The sequence below is a fragment of the Rhipicephalus sanguineus genome, unplaced genomic scaffold (genome assembly GCF_013339695.2).
Source record: "Rhipicephalus sanguineus isolate Rsan-2018 unplaced genomic scaffold, BIME_Rsan_1.4 Seq11447, whole genome shotgun sequence".
Lineage (NCBI taxonomy): Eukaryota > Metazoa > Arthropoda > Arachnida > Ixodida > Ixodidae > Rhipicephalus > Rhipicephalus sanguineus.
The window spans coordinates 12,562-34,689 of NW_023614400.1; the positions used below are offsets into that span (position 1 = coordinate 12,562).

A 22,128-nucleotide genomic window follows, 5' to 3' on the forward strand; every position below is an offset into this window, starting at 1 on the left:
TTTAGATACTTGATATATGGTATGAAGGTCAGTTTTGTGTCTAATATTTGTCCAAGAAACTTGTGCTCGGTTTTCACAGAAAGGCGTTGACCATGCAGGTCAATGTCGGGGTCAGGATGGAGGCCCCTCTTTCGGCAAAACAAGACGCAAGTGCTCTTTTGCGCGTTGAGTTTAAAACCATTCTCATCTGCCCATTGAGAGACCTTGTTCAAACCTAATAGACCGATCCCACCAGCCGATCAGCGCATGCGCCGGTTTTCCGGAGTTGCCCCGCCGCCATCTTAGTTGTAGTCAATCGGTCAACCAGACTACAGCGACTACGCAGTGGCCGCCGCTTTTTCAGTACTGCGCCGGAGCTTCGCGGACGTCTCTCCGATTTCACCAGCAAGAAAAAGTCGTCATGTGAGTATTTTCAATACCTACATTGTCTGTTAATGGGAGCAGGCGGCGCGAATTTCGGTCATAAGTGCCTGCTACTCCTTCGTTTCGGCGGGACTTAGGACAGCCACCCGTTCATTGCCTGTTGAGTACCGTTTTCATTTGAGTGATGTATGTAAGCGGTTGTTCTGCGCGACTGTTTTTTTCGCATGTGCATCTCGGGGATTGCAACGTTTGTTTGCACAGTGACGTGCTGTTGGGGACAGGCTTTATATGCGGCGCCGAACCTTTCGTGTCTTACGGCACTTACGTGCACGAGTGTCGCGTTCAACATACAGCATTTGGTAGTAATAATATTTGAAATTCTTAATTTGGGTGGCGTTCTGATTTTAGTCCACCGAACGACGCGGTCGCTATATTTTGAAAACTCTTGACATTGTAGCGTCCCATGTTTCGCGCACGTGAATATGCAAACGCGCCGCTCTCCATTAGCAGCTGTGATACGCATTCATCAGTCATTCGCACTTGTCGGTTGAGCCGCATGTAAGGATACGGAGCCAACAAGGGACGTTATCTTACCCTGATAACTAGTGCTGTCTTTTTATTGCCTTTGGTATATAGTTCCGAAATAAAGAAAGGGGAACGTAGTAACCATACCAAAGGCGAAAATGATCCAGACTTCGCTGGTTATCAGCGTCAGATATCGTTTATTTTATGTGTTGGCGACGGTCGTGGTGAGGGACTTCTGGTGTCGAATCTCTCCCTGCCTCCCCCCCCCCCCAAAAAAAAAAGGAAGCATGGGCAATAGCTTTCGCATGCCAAGCCGCCGCAGCGCCGTCACCTAATATCGCTGGTTACGCCAGTGGCTATCAGCAGGCTGTGCTGCACGTATCGAAAGCCACGCGTTCGTGCGTTGTTAACAGTATTTACCTCTGTACATGCAGTTACCAGAGAGCTGCAGGTTCGTGTGGTTGGAGGACGGCATCGCCTAGAAAACTGCATTCTTGCGGTACAGTAATGCATTGGCTGCATTTTTAAATAATCAATATTCTTTTCATGGATTGCGTTTTTATTATGGCTTTTGTCATGGTCCTGCGTTATTTCATTGCAGTTATTTTTTTTTCGTTGTTATAGCCCTGTTGTTTATGGTCTTTGTAATTTCTACTTCGCTAAGCTTTTTTCTCTTAAGAGTATTTACTGTGTGCAGTATGTGCAACAGTGAAGATTATCTCAGCACTAGTAAAGTGCAGTCCCTGTCATGGGATTACTATCATGTGACTAAAGATTTGGTACTGGTAAGGTCCTGAAAACAGGGCGAGCGATTTCTTCTCTTTTCTTCTCATGAGAACTACTGCTGCGTTTCATTGTTTTTTGTGCTTTTTTGCATGATGCTACCACACCAACTAGTCCACACGTCGTTACTACTACTCATCGGGTACGAGCATCATGCAGTGGAGGCATATTATGTTATTAATACGTGCAGCTGGTTCATTGGCCTGGCTTCTGCGTGGACAACGGGCACCGACTGTCTGACACTGCCCGGGGTTCTTTTATAGAGTACGCAGCATGCAGATGTTTGTATGTTCCACCAATAGAGGGTAACGCCCTGATAAAAATATGTAATCTAAGAAAGTGTATTGGCTTAGCAGAAAGTTTAGCTGGCTATGTTCAGATTAAACTAACCTTCAGGCTCTGTTTTTTTTTTTTTTTTTGCAGCTCCGTGTAATGCTGTGCCATGGCATCTGTATTACACAACCACAACAGTCAAGGGTGGACCTGCAAAACAAGCTCCCTGAACCCATACTTTGGAAAGGAGCACATTGTCAGGTATGCAAACTTAACTCGGCAGTCATGATTCTCTAAAACTGATGAGTGCTATTTGGGAAAAAAAGAGCATGCTGACACCCAAATGTTTCAGAAAGTGTAACGTTTCTTGAACTATTCCTAGTGCCACAAAGCTCTACCCATCTTGTAGGCTCTGTAGTATGCAAAAATTCTTCTCTTTATTAAAGTGGTACGCTACAGGCTCAGTAACTTTGTTGATTGTGTGGTTTAATCCGCCGATGCAATGCAGGCATGAGGCGCGCCGTAGTGGAGGGCTCCGTATTAATTTTGACCACCTGGGGATTTTATCGTGCGCCGGAATATTGAAAACACAGGCGTTATTGCTTTTCACCTCCATCAGAAAAGCGGCCGCCGCGGCCGAGAATCGAACCTGCATTCTCTCCCTCAGCAGCACAACGCCTTAGGCACTGAGCAACCGCGGCGGGTCTGAGTAACTTTGTGTTTAGCTGGAAAATAACGCCATTTGTAGCTTTCTCAGCTTTTATTCAATGACCAACAACTCTTGATTGCTGAGAAATGAATAATTAAAGCTGGCATTTCTCTCCTCCATTCCCCTCACATTATTTCGTGAAGTTTCAGACCACGTAACAAAGCGCCCAGATCGAGTCGAGCCCGACTTTACTCGATCGTCCCCATCTTCCTGAAAGTTTGTTCTCGCCGGCTATTACTTCCGTCGCTCCCAATCACAAAGTCAACAGTGTGCCGTGTGTTTCCGACAAAGTTCCACTGATTCCCATCCGAATACGTGCCAACTAGCGCAGCTCCCAACCATTTTGCTGTTACAATTTGAGGTCACTTTAAAATGAAGTTTTTTACATATCTGATTGCAGTAGACAGTCTTCTTAAATTTAGTTTTAGTTCTATATCTTCAGAACTTGCACAATGGACAAAAAGTGGGAGTGTGCAAATTTGTGTAGGGAATGAAAAGGTGTTTATGCACAGGAATGTACTCATGCCAACTGTTCTAGCCAAGTACAATTACAAAAATTTCTTCAGCTGTTTCTGCAGGCCTGAAAGTGGGATTATTTTTATTATGCAACAGTTAACTAAAGGGTGGAATGTGTAAATGTATATTCTGGAAGGAAAAAGTCCTGCACAGCATGTAAACGTGAACGTTTATTCTTCATGCAGGTACACTGAAAGTAAAGGCGCTAGAAAACATCGAGATGCTGGCCTGCGGCTTTTCACATCAGGCCACCTGCAAAAGTTGGTGTTTTCAACTGAAGACACCGCAGAGACCGTGGTGAAGGCACAAGTTCTGGCATCCATGGCAACACGGACAGTGTACAGTGTTGGGGTGAAGTTGCTTAAGTGTGATGGGGAGCTTGTCAGTGGCAGCTGCTCATGTGTTGCTGGGAAAGGTGGTGTCTGCAAACATGTTTGCTGCGTTTTGTACGGGCTGATGCACATTGCGCAACATGATCTCACTGAAGTACCAAATGCCATTGCATGCACTGAAGGTGAACGGCAGTGGTACAACCCGCGGGATCCAAAAAAAGTGACTGAGCAATTTCAACAGATTGTATTCTCCAAGGACACCACTGAAAAAATCAGTGATGCACCAAGGCTTCACAAAAAACGAGCAGCCTACTCATGCTTGAGAACACAAGACTCGAATCTGTCAACACTGAGCCTCATAAACTTGCATGGAAACTTCAAAGAATGTGGGCTCGATTGCTTCGCAGACGTACTTGAAGCAAATGACTTTCTTCCCGAAAAACAAAGAAAAGTTGAGAGCCCCGCTACCGAAGATGTGGCTGGGCTACCTTTAAGGTGGCTGGAGCGAGCCAAACAGGGGAATGCTTTGCTGTCATACACAGACGAAGAAGTTACAGCCGTAGAGGCAGCCACACGACTGCAAAGTGCTTGCCTCCTTTGGCATATGTATAGGGAGGGTCTGATCACTGCATCTGTAGCGCATAGAGTTTACACATGGGTCAGGACGTGCCAAACCAAAATGGGGCCGCATGATCCCCGACGTCTCATCGCAGCAGTGGTTGGGAAAAAGAAAGGCAGGGCAACATTTGCCATGAAGAGAGGCCTGCTGTGTGAGCCTGAAGCCAGGAAAGCCTTTCAGGACAAAAATGACAGCCACGTGGAGCTTGAGGTGACTGAAACTGGCCTCTTCCTCTCTCGTCATCACGCTTTTCTAGGTGCAAGCCCAGATGGGCTCGTGAAGTGTAAATGTTGCGCACCACGGCTGCTTGAGATCAAAGTGCCCCTAAAAATTCAAGATTTTGCCAAAAGGCAGTTGCGTGCTGGGGAACTAAAAAAAAGTAGTGGCTATTATACTCAGGTGCAAGTGCAGATGGGTGTGACTGGTCTGAACACCTGCGTGCTGTTTGTTTACAGCAAGGAAGAGTGCCGACAAATCTCCGTGCCATTTGACCAGAGTTCTTCACGGAATTCATAGAACGTTGCAAATTTTTTACTTCCAGCTACTTGCTTCCCTACATTTCCAGTAACTGGTAAAGTAAAGCTAGAAAATGTTTTCAAGCTTGTGCGTGTGTTCTGTCATACCATAAATACTTCAAGCCAGTAGAAGTAGCCCACCAGAGTTTTGCTTCTGTGCCTGTAAATTGCCTTTTCTACAACAAAGATGTTTATGTATGAGGTTTGTGCATTTTTGTTCTGCGTTAACAAGAACAGTCTACCCTCTTTCTTTGTACATCATTCACGTGCATAACTTGACCACGCTGGGGAAAAATAGTACAAATGAGCGTGAGGCCCTCCAGTGTGAAGCGTCTGTGTGCTTCATGCTAATTTCGCGGAGGCATAGGCTTGCTTATTTATGCCATGAAGCACACGAAACTGCACCACTGGCGTTATTGTTGCTACTAATATTCACACCATTATGGCTTGCGTGCTACTGTAAGGGCCGGCCTTGCTCCAAAACAGCAACTTATGTGGAATTTAAAAAAATTCTCGGGGCACCTAAGCTTGCTTACGTACTGTGGAGGTAAAAAGCCTGGTGATACTTATTAACTGCTTCTTTACTGATAGGGTATTTGTGTTATTTGTGTCTGTCTTCATTGCCACTTTGTTCAATGTAATGTTACATTGACGGGCTCTTTTACTGCTGCATTGTCTGTACTTCTCTTTTCGCCTTCATTTTGAATTAATTCAAGGTGAATTAAACAAGCAGACCGGTAACACATGCCACAGCTTTCCATGAATCAGTGTTTTGTGGGACAGCGAGGCACCTGCTCACGTGTCACTTGGCATGAGCTATTCGAACTTTTATCCCACCACTGCTAATGTGTAGGCCTGTGCTATGATGTGTTGTGACCCGCTTCTTTTATGGCCCTACTTTTTACCCACCACTGCTAGTGTGTAGGCCTGTACTATCATGTGCCTTCTGGCCTGTTTTTTTTTGTTTTCCTGAAGGCCCTACACAGTTTACGGGAAGCACGAAAACAATGTCAAATAAACCACTGTACTGGAGCCCTATGTGGAAAATATTTTTAGACAACTGTTTCTTGCAAAACAGGCGGTTGCAGGCTTCTTGAAATTTACTCGAGCACTGTGTAACGCCGTTTCTTCACAGCTCCATTATCCTCCTGCAGCTGGTTTCTATGCAGGAAATGATACACTCAACATACCTTCAGTTTATCAATGAATGCTGTCACGCATTAAAAGGCTACGTCAGCCTGTTAATTAACCTTTCATGTTTATGTTAAACCACAGCAGACTGGATGGCTGGACACAAGGGGACAATATGGTGATAGCCCATACAAGTATGCTTCTCAATGGGCAGCTATGGCCACGATCACGAGCTTTTACCCTATCGAAATAAATGTATGTACCTATTCATTGACACCGCCAGGCATGGGTTCACTTCGATTTTAATGGAAAGCATCAAAACGTGCCGCTGTTTGAAATGGTGACAGAGATGAAGAGAGTATGGCTATTGCATAATGCACGTTCATGACAGTACAGGTAGCAATGTGTTATGACAACAAAAAGAAAAGGGGGGTCAATGCAGACAACACATCTTTTCGTGCAAGTAAACGTAGTTCTCAAGAAATTTAGAGAATAAGGGAATGACCAAGTAAACAAAGCAAATAAACTGAATACAAAACCTAGGCAGGGACATTTCTTATGATGCTTGAATGTGCACGGGAAGGATACGGCTCTTCGTACGTGCCCTCCTGAAGGGATTGGGTTGTTCCTTGTTTTGGGCTAAGGTGAATAAAAAAGCTTGGAGAGACGGTGAGCAGTTCCTAGAACAGGCACAATGGCCTATATCCTTCCCATTTCTGGCTGTGTTGCATGGCCAAAAAAGTAGTCAAATGTAGTGCAAGCGAACTGGCGCAGCCTATCAGCAGACATGCAGACTTCACTCACATCTGCTCACAGCAATGGCTCACCCACAAAGTTTGTCAAGCGTGCGCAAACATGCCACACCTTGTTCAGTTGTCCAGACATGCTGTTTGGAAACACCTGTGAGAGTATTCTGTAGGTCTTTATCCTCCGAATGACCCTTTCCACATGTATGCGCACACTGGCAATAAGCCTTGTCTCAGTTTCATCTGCTTCAGACAGTTGAGGCCGTCCTTCCATGAATGGCGGAATGTTCAAGTGCAGTGAAAGTTCCTTGCACTCTTCTTCGATGGTGAACCCCCTATCAGCCATCAAACTTCGCCCTGGTGAGAACTTTTCCAACACACCGGAAGCCTTTGTTAGGGCCTTGTCAGACAGCCTCCCAGGAGAAAGATCGGACACGAACATAACAAAGCCGTTCGGGCTGCACACAACTAACCCTTTTGCAGTATTGTGCTTTTTGTACGAGGAATAGGTCTCACTCTGTACACGGAATGACGAGGGGGTTTCGATGAAAATTTCGGTGCAGTCGAGGATGCCGTCAACAGTGGTGTAGCCCTTGTCAGTGAAAGCTTGTGGCCTGTACTTGTCGCACAGGTGGGGAGGCATCCAAGTTGGGACCTGAAAAAAAGAAGGAAAAGTGGGTTTTCATATTTTTTACATTAATATCATCAGTGGCTTAGGAACGGGCGGGGGGAGTGGTCTTAGAGTGGTGGATCTATGCGAAGGATCTAAGACTGCATTCTCAATGCACATGAATCTCCCCATTGCTCTTAATGTACGATTTAAAAAGTCACCTTCTCCACCTTTGATTTTTGCCACAAGTACTGGCACTGCTCTGCAGTAGAGACCGCAAGATGAGTCATCACAGCTTGTAACACTGTCAAATGAATCTACAAATGCTCTAAAAATTAGCAAAAAACACACGGGCACACGAGAAGCATGCTGGGATAAGCATTCTCTCAACAAAACTTTTTTTGGAAGCATCATTACATATAAATAAAATCATTTACTGCATTGGGCATGTGCTGTAAGACCCAGAAGGTTCATCGATTGATTTATTGAGTTATAATGCACAGGCACTACATAAGTTGATGATTAGTGGGGCTTTTTGGCGCAAGGGCCATGGGTGGCCAAAGAGCGCCATGTCTGTTATGTGGTGTTGGCGATGACCAATGATTACGATGGCAGGGTGTATTGTGGCTGTATAAAGGCCTAAAATCACGCGCTATAAAGAAGCGTAAAAAATGTGTATACAGTATAAAATTATGGCAGTGACAAGTGGTGTGATCTATGGGTGTGGGATAAATGACTAGTGAGCATGGTATTTACATGTGAGAGGCGGGATAACAGCACGAGTGCCTCCTCAAGGCCTTTGATCCCAAAGGCCGAGAGGCAGGTGCTTCCTTTGATGGAAACCGTAGCAGCAGCCTCAATCATGAGGCCGCGCTACGGAGCGCCTGGAAAAATAACGTTAAAATTGTGTACATCTTTTAGGAATGCAAACAGGGACTGATATTTAAAATGGGGTTCACTGCCAATGAACATAGCAGGATGAAGAGGGTACTGCAGGTATACAGATGAAAAATGCTTTTTTCTGAGAGCGTCCAGTTCCGTGCATTGCAGTAAGGTGTGGAGTACAGTTAGTGGATCGCCACAGTGATCACACAGAGGTGGATCGCCTCCGGACAAAAGATATGAGTGGGTACTATGTGTGTGGCCAATCCTCAGTCTGCAGAGTGTAACTTCTGTGTAGCGTGAATTCGATACCGGCGGCCAATTACCTAGATGTGGTTTGATAACGTGTAGCTTATTTCTTGTCTGCATATCCCATGTGGTCTGCCAAAAGGCCCTGAGCTTTCTTTTGAGGAAGGGTTTTAAGTCTAGTGGGGGAATAGCTATGAGTGTATTGGGACTGTTTTCGTGGGCGGATACTGCTAGGTGATCCGCCAACACGTTGCCTGCAATCTCGCGGTGCCCTGGCACCCAGCACACTACGACACGTTGTTCGAGTGTGTAGATCGTGCATAAAAGAGAGTATAGCGAGACAAGGACAGGGTTTTTGTGTTTTTTCAGAGTTTTTAAAGCTTTTACCACGCTTAGGGAATCCGTGTAAATAACTGCCTTTTGTAGTTTTGAGTGTCTTATGTGTTTAACAGCCGCAAGTATCGCGTAAGCTTCCGCTGTGAAGATACTTGAGTTTGGGTGCAGAATACCGGAATCGGAAAAGGATGGACCAACCGCTGCGTACGACACAGAAGTATTGGACTTTGAGGCATCTGTGAAGAATTCTGGACACGTGTATTTGTGCTGGAGTTCGAGGAAGTGTGTGCAGATATGTGCAAGTGGAGCGTGCTTGGTAACTTCCACGAAAGAAACATCACAATCTATAAGCTGCCACTGCCACGGCGGGAGACGTGGAGCGGGAGCCATTAGAGAGTGTTCGAGAATTCGCACACCCATTTCTTCAGCTAGAGCCCTCACACGAAGTGAGTACGGCTGTCTCACCGAAGAACGGTTGTCGAAAAGGGCAGAACTGGACAAATCATTGATTGTGGAGTGTGAGGGGTGTTCCTTGTTTGCGTTCACCTTTAGAAAATATACAAAAGATAGGTAAGATCTCTGTAGGTGTAGCGACCACTCGTCCGATTCGACGTAGAGGCTTTCCACGGGGCTGGTGCGAAAGGCGCCCGTAGAAAGGCGAATGCCTAGATGGTGGACAGGGTCAAGCATCTTCAAGGCGCTTGCTGTCGCCGACTGATAGATTATTGCACCGTAGTCTAGGCGAGTGCGTATGAGGCTTTTGTACAGATTCAACAGACACTTTTTGTCACTACCCCACGTAGTGTGTGACAACACTTTTAGAACATTCATTGTTTTTAGGCATTTGTTTTTTAAATATTTAATGTGCGATACGAACGTAAGCTTACTATCGAGAATTAGGCCTAAGAATTTGTGCTCCGTCTTCACGGAGAGATGTTGACCATGCAGGTCAATATCTGGATCAGGATGAAGGCCTCTCTTTCGAGAGAACAGGACACAGGTGCTTTTTTGAGGATTAAGGCTGAAACCATTCTCGTCCGCCCATTTGGAGATCTTGTTCAGCCCTAGCTGGACCTGACGCTCACAGATCGAAAGGTTGCACGACTTAAAACCGACCTGTACATCGTCGACATATGTGCAATAAAACATATTTCGTGGTATGCAGAGGCGCAAGGAATTCATTTTGATAATAAAGAGTGTGCAACTAAGTACACCACCCTGTGGCACTCCCGTTTCTTGAAGAAATGGTCTTGATAGAACATTTCCTACCCGAACTCGAAACGTGCGATCTGACAAGTAGCTCTCTATTATATCTAGCATTCTACCACGTACACCAAGGTGGGACAGGTCTCTTAGTATTCCAAAGCGCCATGTTGTGTCGTAAGCCTTTTCCATATCGAGGAACACAGACAGAAAGAACTGCCTGTGGACGAATGCGTCACGGATTTGTGCCTCGATACGTAACAGGTGGTCGGTCGTGGATCTACCCTCGCGAAATCCGCACTGGTACGGGTCAAGTAGATTGTTTGTTTCCAGGAAATATATAAGACGGGCGGTTTATCATCTTTTCAAAAAGTTTGCACAGGCAGCTTGTTAGTGCGATCGGCCTGTAGCTCGTAACGGAGGATGGATCCTTGTCCTGTTTAAGAATAGGAATGACAATGGCCTCTTTCCAAGACGAGGGGATTTCGCCGGAGAACCAGATAGCATTATACAAGGACAGTAGGGTTCTTTGCGTTTCGGCAGGTAGGTTTTTCAACATGTCGTATATCACACGGTCAGAACCTGGGGCGGAATTACTGCAGCTGTTAAGCGATACCTGGAGCTCAGCTAAGCTGAAGGGTTGGTTGTATGCCTCGTGTTTTGTACATTTCCGCTCTAGTTTTTGTTTTTCTATTCTTGTTTTGTACCGTTGGAAGACTTCAGAGTAATGCGCGGAACTAGACACTTGTTCGAAGTGTGCGCCGAGGAAGTTTGCCTGGTCTTCCAGGGTGTCGCCTTGTGTGTTTACTAGAGGAAGTGAATGTACTTGCCGCCCTGCTACCCTACTAACCATGTTCCAGACTTTAGCCTCCTGTGTATACGAATTGATCCCCGTTAAAAACTTCTCCCAACTTTCTCTTCTTGCCTGACGGCGCGTTCTCCTGCCTTGAGATTTTATGTTTTTGAAACTGTCAAGGTTCTCGGCTGTGGGAGAGTCCCGAAGCAACCTCCATGCTTTGTTTTGTTTTTTGCGCGCCTTCCGGCATTCATTGTTCCACCATGGGACCCGTCGTTTGCCAGACAGTCCACTTGTTTGTGGGATACATTTGGTGGCAGCATTAATCAAAAAAGCTGTGAAGTAGTCTACAGCTGCACCTATGCTTAAATCACACATGTCTGTCCAGCTTAAGAGAGCAGTCTTACGAAACTGTTCCCAATCGGCTTTGTCGATGTGCCATTTGGGAACCTGTGGGGGACATTCATTTACTATTTGTGTGCTCAGAACAATAGGAAAGTGGTCACTTCCGTAAGGGTTCTTAATCACTTTCCATTTAAGTAAGGATAGAAGCGATGGAGATGTAATGCTGAGATCTATAGACGAGTATGTATTGTTAGCGAGGCTGTAATATGTTGGGTCTTTCTGATTCAACAGACAAGCGCCCGAAGAGAAAAGGAATTGTTCAATTAGACGACCTCGCGCATCGCACCGAGAATCGCCCCATAGATTGCTATGTGCATTAAAGTCTCCAAGTACAAGGTAAGGTTCCGGAAGTTCATCTATTAAGGACTGGAATTCGTGTTTTTGCAGGTGGTAGTGTGGAGGTATGTAAAGAGAGCAAATGGTGACGAGTTTGTTCAAAAGAACCACTCGAACAGCCACTGCCTCCAGGGACGTTTGTAGTGGTAAATGTGTACATGCTACTGATTGGTTGACTATAATGGCTACACCACCGGATGATACCATGGCATCATCTCGGTCCTTTCGAAAAATGAGGTAGTTGCGTAGAAAGTTTTTGTGTTGTGGTTTTAAATGTGTCTCTTGTACACACAGCACTTTTGGATTGAGTTCGTGAAGGAGTTCTTGAATGTCATCGAGGTTTCGCAGAAGGCCTCGGATGTTCCACTGTAATATTTCTGTGTGCATATTAATGATAAAAAGGTGCTGTGTGTACAGTAAGGAAGTGTGGAGTGTTCAAGTGAAATACTTTGTTTCAGGAGGCAGGGCGGTCGTCCGGCCCCGTTATTGGCTTTTTTGTTTTCTTGGCGCGGTCCAGAGAACTGCGCCGGTGTTTCGGCACCAGGGGTGCCGATACCGTGTCCATTGCCTCCTCGGAGGCACTGGATGCCCGCACGGTCGGGCTAATGGCTCGAGTTTCGGGCCTCGTCTGGCGTGACGAGGCCTTGAGACCCGACGGCCCTGGAGTCGCCGGTCCCTGTTCGCTAGTTGGCGGAGTAGACTTGACTACTGCCGCCGTGGGGGCAGGCGCCACAGCCGACGGTTCGCTCTGCGCAGACCGTGGGAGTGGCGGGGGCCGATGCGACGCGGCCCCCCGGCGCGCCGCATCAGCGTAGGGTGTGCTGTGAAAGGGTGAGCACCTTTTACGGGCTTCGCGGAAAGAAATGTTCTCTTTGTACTTCAATGTGATGATGTCCTTTTCTTTTTTCCAGCTTGGACATGAACGTGAGTATGCAGGATGGTTGCCGTTACAGTTGACGCAGTGTGGTGGCTCAGCACAGTTGTCGGAGGGGTGGCCTTGTACACCGCATTTAGGACAAGTTTGATGACCACGGCAGCTGAGTGATCCGTGGCCGAATCTCTGGCATTGGAAGCAACGTCTGGGGTTAGGAATGTATTGTCTGACATTTAATTTTATGTAGCCTGTTTCAATGGTTTGGGGAACAACACTGGTTGAAAATGTGAGAATCAGGTGTTTCGTTGGGATTTCTTTTCCTTCTCTTCTAATAACGATTCGTTTCACATCAGTCACGTTCTGGCTTTTCCATCCCTCTAGCAGTTCAGCTTCAGACAAGTCAAGGAGGTCTACTTCCGAAACGACACCGCGTGAGGTGTTCATGGACCTATGGGGTGACACTGTAATGGCTATGCTTCCAAGTGATACGAGAGTGCTGAGTTTTTCATGCTGTTGTTTCGCTGTGACTTCGAGAAGAAGGTCACCGCTCGCCATTTTGGTTACCTTGTAGCCCGGCCCTAAGGCTTCGGTCAAGGATTTTGCAACTGTGAATGGAGAGATAGTTCTTGCGAGTTTGTCAGGGTTCTGGCTGTGAAGGACATGGAATTTTGGAAACGTTTCAGTTGGTCGGGTCAGAGAATTAAGTATTTCATCGGTGCGTACCCTCTTTTGAGGGTAACGATCAAGGAGACGGGGGAATGGAGCTCTTTCCATTATAGTTGTGTGTGTTTCGGCAGCAGTGGCGGCCACCCACCATGGAGTCCAACTTGGGGACGCTGCAGCACTTATGAACTAAGGCTGCAGACGCCAGCCGTACAATGCCGCTATAACCTAATATATTATGTCCAAGAGAGGACACATATACACGGTTAACCCGGGCCGCCTACGAAAATGGGGAAGTAACAGGAGAGATTAGAAGACAGGACAGCGAGGAAGGAAGATAGGAAGGCGAAAGATCAGAGAGGGGGATAGGAAAAGGCGACCGCCGATTTCCCCTGGGTGGGTCAGCCCAGGGGTGCCGTCTACGTGAAGCAGGGGCCAAAGGGGTGTGTTGCCTCTGCCGGGGGGCCTTAAAGGTCCAAGCACCCGGCGTCGGCTCAACCCCCAGGATCCCCTTTTCCCCGGACACGGCAAAGCCACGCACGGCGGGGCGTGGGAGGGGGTCGAGACCCCCCCGTTAGCTCGGGTCCGTGGTGTCGCTACACACCAAACGCCTGCTTGCGCAGACGCCCCTGCGGGGCACTACATAAGTTATAAGGTGCACTGTAGTGGAGGGCTTCAGTTTAATTTGATCAGATGGGAACCTTTACCGAGCACCTTAATCTCGAACATGCGAGCATTTTCGCTTTTTGCCTGCGCAAGAAAAGCGGAAGCCACGGCCGAGAATCGAACCCGCATCCTTGGGCAGCACAACGCCGCGGGCACTGAGCCATGTAGCAACCCGCAGAATAAAAAAAGTGAAATGAGTACATTTAAGGTGAGGTGACATGTGACGTTGCTTCCAATAATTTTTAGCTGAGAGTGAGTGCTTGTCCCATTGTGCTTCGCCTGTGTTGTATTTTTGCGCTCTGGGTTTTACAAGCGTGCACCAACTGCCTAACGAGTAGTTTTACTGAAATTTACTTTAATTCAATCGATCCATCTTAGAATGCAAACACAAGGTGTTCAAGCTGAGCAATCTTGCAGTAAGCTTAAAAAAGCATGCTTCGGGGAATTAAATTACCTGTACGTTCTTAGCAGGTATCTTGACAGACAGAAAGGCAGTAGTGGGGGCTAATATATCTGGCCATGAGGGGAAGGCTGACAAACACCCCTTCAAATAGAACCCTGGCTACGCGACTGATCAGTGTACAGTTGGCCTTTTATACCTAAAATTCCATCCAGTCCCCTTTCTCCCTTCCCATAAATGTTGCAATTTGTCGCGGCCATCACAGAGACCACAAACAAAAGGCAATAAAAAAAGATAACTGGTGCTGACATACCTGGCGAAGCCTGTTGTCCAAAAAATCCAGCCATGTTACCCAGATCCTCGAAACGGTTGACGTAGAAACGCCAAACCTGTACGAAAAACAAATTTGCAAAAAATGCGCATCAGTAATTTTCTGCAGCACAAACAAAAGAACCTACGGTTGCAATGAAGATGTCATTGCAGAAGATGCTTAAACGGTACTGAATTCCTTTTGTGTAAGCACCTTGTTACTTCCAGTCATTTTCATTATAAACGATAAGTGAAAAAGTGCTGCATACCATTGCTGATATTTTGAGGAACGTACGAATACACAGCATGCTGCATTCCCCCTATGCACAAAGTAACTAACAAAACCAGCTACGCTCGGCAGGAACACTGAAATTTGGCTTAAACTTGAATTTCTCAGTGAATGAAAGTTCGTTTGCTCCCGGACAAGCACTAAGGGTATTACAAAATACCAAATCTTTTGAATAAAGCAAACTCGTATTTTGTCTTCATGGCCCCTTTCGGGCTGATTGGGTTATGCTTGTTTCCCTCACAGCATATTCATAAATAACATTATACACAGTATGCCCGCGTAAATGTATTGGCATGGTAACAGAGTTTCATTAGTCACTCCACTTGGACCTTATGCAAAGGCAAAAATGAGTACTGATGCAAAAAAAAACACTTCAACGTTGGCAGCGTACCTGTACGCAAGGTCAAGGCCGTCAAGGCCCAGCCGTAGCCTCATCAGGACGAGCACAAGCTGTGTCTTCAAAGGCAGGATGAAGTTCCGGTCCTCGTTCTCCGTTTCCTTCATCTGCCAGAACCGCAGCTTTTTCGCATCTGGTTCAAGTAGGGACCAAAAACTGTCGAAGGACTTTCTGGATGTAAAGCCAGTGTAGTACCGCAGCTTCTTTTCATCTTCTACAAGGGCTTCATACGTGATGTCAATCTTTTGTGTAGCTTCAGCCTTGCACCTCTTGACTTTCTTCTGCATACAGGATAGCTCAAGCCGCAAGCACCTATTCTTCTGCTGAAGGCGGTCACATAGCTTTTTTGCTTCAGCGTGGTCCTGTTGAGAGCGTTTTAGCTGGCGGTTGAGCTCTTCAACATGCGCGTAAGCAGCTTCAGCCTTTTCTGCTAGCTCAGTTATTATATTATTTTGGCAAGCAACTTTCTTGGCAAGCTGGTCATAGCTTGACTCTTGGCTGCTGTAGGCATGGTCCATGAGTAGAGTGCTTTGCTGTGCGGTGTCTTCACTGTCGCTGCTGCTACTAGTGATGGCAGAGCCTGAGACTTCTGGGTCGTGCTGGGGTGCCACAGTTGGACTGTTGGGAAGTTCCGGCTGTCAGGGGAAAATGAAAAAGAAAGCCATGTGTTTCAGTGATTTTTACAACACACTGTGCAGCTGCAGGTGAGATTTCCAATACTGCATTTTATACCTTCACACGAGTTTAAGTTTACTCGGCATCATTGCTTTTTTTACGCAGTAGCGCAACCCTTACGCAGTAGCGCAACCCTTAAGTAGCCATTGCCTGCATTAAGCCATAACAAAATATTCAGTGGTGCATATGCAACAACGTAATGCTATTTCTCTGCATTGCTTGCGCTCAAATTACCTGTGTCCTTATGAGTGGTCGCCTCCTTTCCACCTTTTGCGGTCTCAGCGGGAAGATTGTGGGCACTCTGTTCATGTAAGTCTTTTTTCCTCCTTCGAAGTGGGCACCGCATACTCGGTGTCCCGTGGTAGGCGTAAACTTGGAGAACCTGAGCACAAAAAGTTCCACCATTATTTCATATGACACTGAACATCACCTACTGCGTTTTCAGGTTCCTTTTAAATGTCCAGTCTGCATGCTACCACTGCAAGACAACAGTATCACTTTCTCTTGATTAACGTACAAAAAGTTCCATATCAGTCAAGGGCAAATGACAAATGTAATTTTAATTTTCAGCCTCACTCGACAACGCCACACACAGGTAAATTATACAGCTGTTTGTGCCACTCATCTGCATAGGTGCAGCGAAATCGGCCGCGTGCATGCACCAGATAACTATTTTACGGAAAGGACGAGATTACAGAGGCACCGTTTGCATCGAGGGTGATCCGCGAAAGCTAATCGCCGTTTGGCACAACGAGTTCTGGGTAAGTTGTTGCAAGCGTGCCGTGAAGTACGTTACGTCGTTTCTAAAAAGTAAGGTCTCGATGTACGGTAGAGCTATTAGGAGAGCCTCGTCAATGAGCTTGCCTTCCCCTTATGCCTGCATGCTTGCCACTTGCGTTGTAAAAAAAAAAAAAAAAAAAACGCAAGCCGCGTACGCGGTGCTGCACTTGCGCAACATGGAAAACTAAAAGACCTCAGCACTACAACTCGTAATAATAATAATATTAGTACGCAGCGGTAACAAAAAACGCTAGAATAAGGAAGATGCGCTAAAAAATGACCGGCATGCACAACCGCGAACCGCGGCTGAGCTATCCGGTAAGAGTATACGCAGGCAGAGTGAGCAAAGATCATATTCTTTGGTATGCTAAGCTTCATGATTAAACATTCACATAAAAAAAACCACCGCAATACGCTTATTTAGTTTCAAAGCGGCACTATACATTTAATAAGATGTCTTACCTGCCGCCCCGTCCAGCCCTGTTGATACGCTGAATCCACGTCTCCCGAAGCTTTTGCTCTTTAGGAAAGACGTAGAAACCCAAGCCTTTATCCCTAGTGCTGTTGTTGTAGCATCCAGGAACACAGCACGTAAATCCTCCCATCGTAAGACGGCTCCACACGACCGAAAAATCTATCGAAAAGGGAACGCTCAGGCACTTCGGCTGGCTGGTGCGCCCGGACGACTACAAGTACCGGCATGCACCGCGGCTGCCGCGGCAGCGGTGGCGTCGCGAAACTGGCCTGTGGGATCGGTCTATTGAACCTGATGTTCACACACTGAGAGGTTACAGGACTTAAAACCGACCTGCACGTCGTCAACATATGTACAGTAAAACATATTTCGTGGGATAACGAGGCGCAAGGAGTTCATCTTGACTATAAAAAGTGTACAACTCAATACCCCTCCTTGCGGCACTCCTGTTTCTTGAACAAATGTACGGGACAACACACCTCGAACACGGAATGTCCGAATAGACAGGTAGCTTTTGATTATTGCCAACATTCTGCCCCGCACACCTAGGTGTGACAGGTCTCGGAGTATGCCAAAGCGCCACGTAGTGCCATAGGCCTTCGCCATATCGAGGAACACCGACAGAAAGAATTGTTTATGAATGAGAGCATCACGAATTTGCGCCTCGATACGGACAAGGTGGTCAGTAGTGGACTTACCCTCTCGAAACCCGCACTGGCATGGGTCAAGCAGGCTATTTGTTTCAAGGAAATGCATCAGTCGTCTGTTTATCATTTTTTCAAAAACCTTACAAAGGCAACTCGTCAATGCTATGGCCCTGTAGCTTGATGCTGAAGATAGGTCCTTGCCCTGTTTAGGAATCCGAATAATGACTGCTTCTTTCCAGGTGGAAGGGATCTCACCGGAAAACCAAACGGCATTATACAAAGAAAGGAGAGCTTTTTGGGTTTCGGGAGGCAGACGTTTGAGCATTTCGTATAATATACGGTCGGAGCCTGGGGCGGTTCTGTTACAGCAGTTTAACGATGCTTGTAACTCAGCTAAGATGAAAGGTTCATTGTATGCCTCATTGTTTGTGGATTTGCGTTCTATTTTCTGTCTTTCTATTCTTGCTTTGTATCGTTGGAACGCTGGACTGTAATGGGATGAGCTGGAGGCCTGTTCGAAGTGTGCACCGAGGGAGTTCGCTTGGTCTTCCAAACCGTTGCCTTGTGTATTTACTAGAGGAAGAGGATGTGGTTCTCGTCCTACTACCCTACCGACCATGCTCCAGACTCTTGCTTCATGTGTATATGAGTTGATTCCAGATAAAAACCTCTGCCAGCTCTCCCTCCTGGCCTGTCGACGCGTTCTCCTGGCTTGGGACTTGATGTTTTTAAAATTGACAAGATTTTCAGCGGTCGGTGAGTCTCGAAGCAGTCTCCATGCTTTGTTTTGTTGTTTGCGAGCATTGCGGCATTCACTGTTCCACCAGGGGACTCGTCGTTTTCCGCCCAGTCCAGATGTTTGCGGAATGCACTTAGCTGCAGCTTCAATAAGAAAAGCAGTAAAGTATTGTACAGTTGCATCTAAGCTACAACCGCATATGTCAGTCCAACTTAAGCTAGCAGCCTTGTAAAACTGGTCCCAATCGGCTTTTTCTATCAGCCATTTGGGAACTTGTGGAGGGCATTCATTTTGTACTGCTGAGCTCAGAACTACAGGATAGTGGTCACTTCCAAAAGGATTATTGATGACTTTCCAGTGGAGTAGGGGAAGGAGCGATGGAGATACAATGCTTAGGTCGATTGACGAATAGGTATTGTTAGCGAGGCTATAATACATTGTCTCTTTCCTATTGAGAAGACATGCGCCAGAGGAGAGAAGGAACTGTTCAATCAGACGACCACGCGCATCGCAGCGCGAGTCACCCCACAGACTGCTATGTGCGTTAAAATCTCCAAGGAGAAGATACGGTTCTGGAAGTTCATCAATGAATGCCTGGAATTCTCGTTTACTAAGTTGGTGCTGAGGAGGTATATAAATAGAGCAAATTGTGACCAGTTTGTTCAAGATAACGGCTCGGACGGCTACTGCCTCAAGAGACGTCTGAAGTGGTAAATGTGTACAAGCAGTTCCTGGATTCACAACAATGGCAACGCCACCGGATGGCGCGACTGCATCGTTCCGATCCTTTCGAAACCTAACGTAATGGCGTAGAAAGTTTGTGTGTTTCGGTTTCAAGTGTGTCTCTTGTACACACAGCACTTTTGGTGTATCTTTGTGTAAAAGTTCTTGAATATCGTCGAGGTTTTTCAGCAGTCCTCTGACGTTCCACTGTAATATTTGTGTCATTTTTAGGTTGTGTGGTGCTGTGTGTACAGAAAAGTGTTGTCTTAGATTACAGGGTCCTTAGGGGGCCCTGTAATGCGTAGTCTTTCTTTTTTAGTGCGCTCCAAAGAGCTGCGCCTCTCCTTCGGCGTCTCAGGCGCCGGAGGAGTGGGACTTGTATCCATCACCTCTTGTGAGGTGGCGGATGGTGCCTGCTCGGCAGGCATGGTCACAGAGCTTTCGGACCTAGCTGCGCTTGCAGTGGTCCGAGGTTCAGCAGACACAGGGGCCTGCCGACCCTATTTGTCAGGTGGCGGAGCAGTACAGGCTGCTCCAGCCGGGGGCGCTGGTGGCACGACCGCGGCCACACTCTGTGTGACATTCGCGGGTGCAGAAACATGTGGCGCGGCGCCCCGGCGCGTCACATCTGCAAAGGAGGGATAGGATGGGTTGTGTAGTGCGAAACGTTGACGTGCTTCTTGGAATGACAGATTGAATTTGACCTTAAGTTCTACTATTTGTTTCTCTTTTTTTCCATGTGGGGCACGATCGTGAGTAGGCAGCGTGAGCTCCGTCACAGTTCGAACAATGAGTTGTTTCTGAGGTACAGTCGTCTGATATGTGTTGAATGGATGCACACTTTGCGCAAGTGGCACGCCCTCTGCAACTCTGCGATCAATGACCGAAACGTTGGCACTTGAAACATCGACGATGGTTGGGGATGTATGGTCTTACACGGAGCTTACAATAGCCGGTTTCGATTGATTCTGGTAGGCCACTGGTTCCGAAGGTAATTATTACGTGTTTTGTAGGGGTCTGTTTGTTGTTGTGCCTTATTATTATTCGTTGGACTTTGACCACGTTCTGGTCCTGCCAACCTTAGAGCAGTTCACTTTCAGAAAGTTCAGTAAGATCATCATCGGAAATTACGCCACGGACAGTGTTCATTGACCTGTGTGGGCCCACCGAAACAGGGGTTTCCCCAAACGCTACAAGTTTAGACAGCGTCTCATACTGAGCTTTGTCACGAACCTCCAGAAGAAGATCGCCACTTCCCATCTTTGTCACTTTATAACCTGGGCCTATTGCTTCTGTGAGAGTTTTCGACACGAGGAAGGGTGAAATCACTCGGACTGTCTTCTTTTCGTTCTGGCTGTGGATAACATGATACTTTGGGAATGTCGGCTTTGGTGTGTTAAGCAGGAAAGCGTCTTCGATGCGCCCCCTTTTTAGGGAGCGATCAGGAAGGGGGGGGGGGAGCTTCTGCCATAAAAATACTATAAAGTTCGGCGGCGATGGTGGCCACCCACCACCGAGCCCAACAATGGGACGCTACAAGGTTGAAAGCAAACACTTGGAAACGTCAGCCATACATCGCCGCTATAACCTGTTATAATTACCCTAGTTTGGATAGCTACGCCAGGTTAACCCTCGCCGCCTGGAAAATTGGAAGTGAATAGAAGAGAGGAGAGGACAGGAAAGATTAAAAAGTAATAGAGAAAGACGAAGATGTCGGGAGAGAAAGAGATAGGAAAAGGCGACTGCCGATTTCCCCTGGGTGGGTCAGCCCAGGGGTGCCGTCTACGTGAAGCCGGGGCCAAAGGGGTGTGTTGCCTCTGCCGGGGGGCCTTAAAGGTCCAATCACCCGGCGTCGGCTCAACCCCCAGGATCCTCTTTTTCCCGGACACGGCTAAGCCACGCACGGCGAGGCGTGGCAGGGAGTCGAAACACCCCCGTTGTCTCGGGTCCGTGGTGTTGCCACACACCAAACGCCTGCTTGCGCAGACGCCCCTGCGGGGCATGAGCGCAAACAAACGAGCCTCGGAAAGAGCAGGACGCGCTTGTTTGTGCTCTACTTCTTCCGTGTCTCGTTTGTTTGCGCTGCCCAGTTTTCATAATCTATAGCAACTCGCCCGCCTATCAATCCTTCCGCAATTTCGCTTTGTAACCATGCGTACCAAGGGCAGACAAAGCGCAAGTTGCTGATCTAACTTACGCTTGTGAGCTCAAAAAACATATTATTCAGAGAACGTTGTTTACTGCTCTATTTACTCTTGTGACCAAACACAGCCGATCAAACTGCGCTATAAAGACAGTATTTTCAGTTGACGCCGTTGCCCATAAGTGTATAACTGAATTTCGTTTTATTAATACACCTAAACCAGCCAAGCGTAGACGTAATGTAACCATGAAGGGCATTTAACTCGGCTCTCTAAACAATTGATCTATCAAGACAGGCACGCAAATGTGGAGGTACCGGAACACCACCTCTCGCTTGTTCGAAACGAGTAATGCCCCAGTAGTCAAGTGTAAAAAGCTATAACTCATGCAGCAAAACTACAAAAAAAAATAATTTACTGCGCAAGCGAATGGGAGTTGATGATGTTCCAGTCGGAGACCAACGCCGAAGATATACCTTGCCAATGGACCGCAGTTTAAATCAGTAAACTCGCTCGCCACATGAAACCTCGCAGTGGCACGGTGACGCTCGTTCAACACAAAGACTAGCAAGATTCGTAAAGAAACATATCAATAATGCTTGCCGTTGTTCGCTGACAGTTCTGCGCTTTCGAAAGTGGGACAGGAAAGGAACACACGTGTAATTTGCTAATGCTCCCGCCAAGAAAATCAGCCACAATGCGCGAGCCCAAAATGAGAGGAGCCGTGTGTGCGCGCCGAGCTACCAACGAAACCAACGGCAATCGTCACCGTCCCTGCAAAGCATGACCCCTTTGTGACTGCATCTTAAAGAAAATAAACGTGGCGAAATAATTCAATTCGGTGTATACCTCTAACTCGACGTGGTAAACGATCTTGTCGGACACCTGCGACACGCACTTGGCTTTCACTGCGACATCACCGCCGGCAATTTGTTCAACGTCCAGGTGAAAGTGATTCCCATTCCCAGCTGGGTTATGAAACAGGAAATTTTTCAAGGCTGAAAATTTTCCAGCTGGGAAT

General features: G+C 47.0%; 2 protein-coding genes across 5 annotated transcripts; one reads left to right on the forward strand and one right to left on the reverse strand.

Annotated features, from left to right (window-relative positions):
• The first annotated feature begins 231 nt into the window (after nucleotides 1-231).
• LOC119376284 (uncharacterized) lies at nucleotides 232-5,673 on the forward strand. 4 transcript variants are annotated; one of them, XM_049411392.1, is made up of 5 exons: nucleotides 232-402; nucleotides 1,323-1,387; nucleotides 1,862-1,935; nucleotides 2,095-2,205; nucleotides 3,355-5,673. In XM_049411392.1, the coding sequence occupies exons 4-5, from the start codon at nucleotides 2,114-2,116 to the stop codon at nucleotides 4,634-4,636; spliced, it is 1,374 nt and encodes a 457-aa protein (XP_049267349.1). In that variant the 5' UTR covers nucleotides 232-402; nucleotides 1,323-1,387; nucleotides 1,862-1,935; nucleotides 2,095-2,113; the 3' UTR covers nucleotides 4,637-5,673. The 4 variants fall into 4 exon arrangements, with proteins under 4 accessions (XP_049267349.1, XP_049267348.1, XP_049267347.1 ...); XM_049411391.1 differs by having other exon boundaries at nucleotides 1,323-1,935; XM_049411390.1 differs by lacking the exon at nucleotides 1,862-1,935.
• A 379-nt stretch (nucleotides 5,674-6,052) lies between these two features.
• Nucleotides 6,053-17,124, reverse strand: LOC119376283 (uncharacterized). Its single transcript, XM_037646184.2, has 5 exons — nucleotides 16,845-17,124; nucleotides 15,837-15,984; nucleotides 14,922-15,562; nucleotides 14,246-14,321; nucleotides 6,053-7,167 (listed from the first exon to the last, which is right to left on the reverse strand). Exons 1-5 carry the CDS (start codon nucleotides 16,985-16,987, stop codon nucleotides 6,577-6,579), a joined length of 1,599 nt encoding a protein of 532 aa, XP_037502112.1. The 5' UTR covers nucleotides 16,988-17,124; the 3' UTR covers nucleotides 6,053-6,576.
• Nucleotides 17,125-22,128: the final 5,004 nt, after the last annotated feature.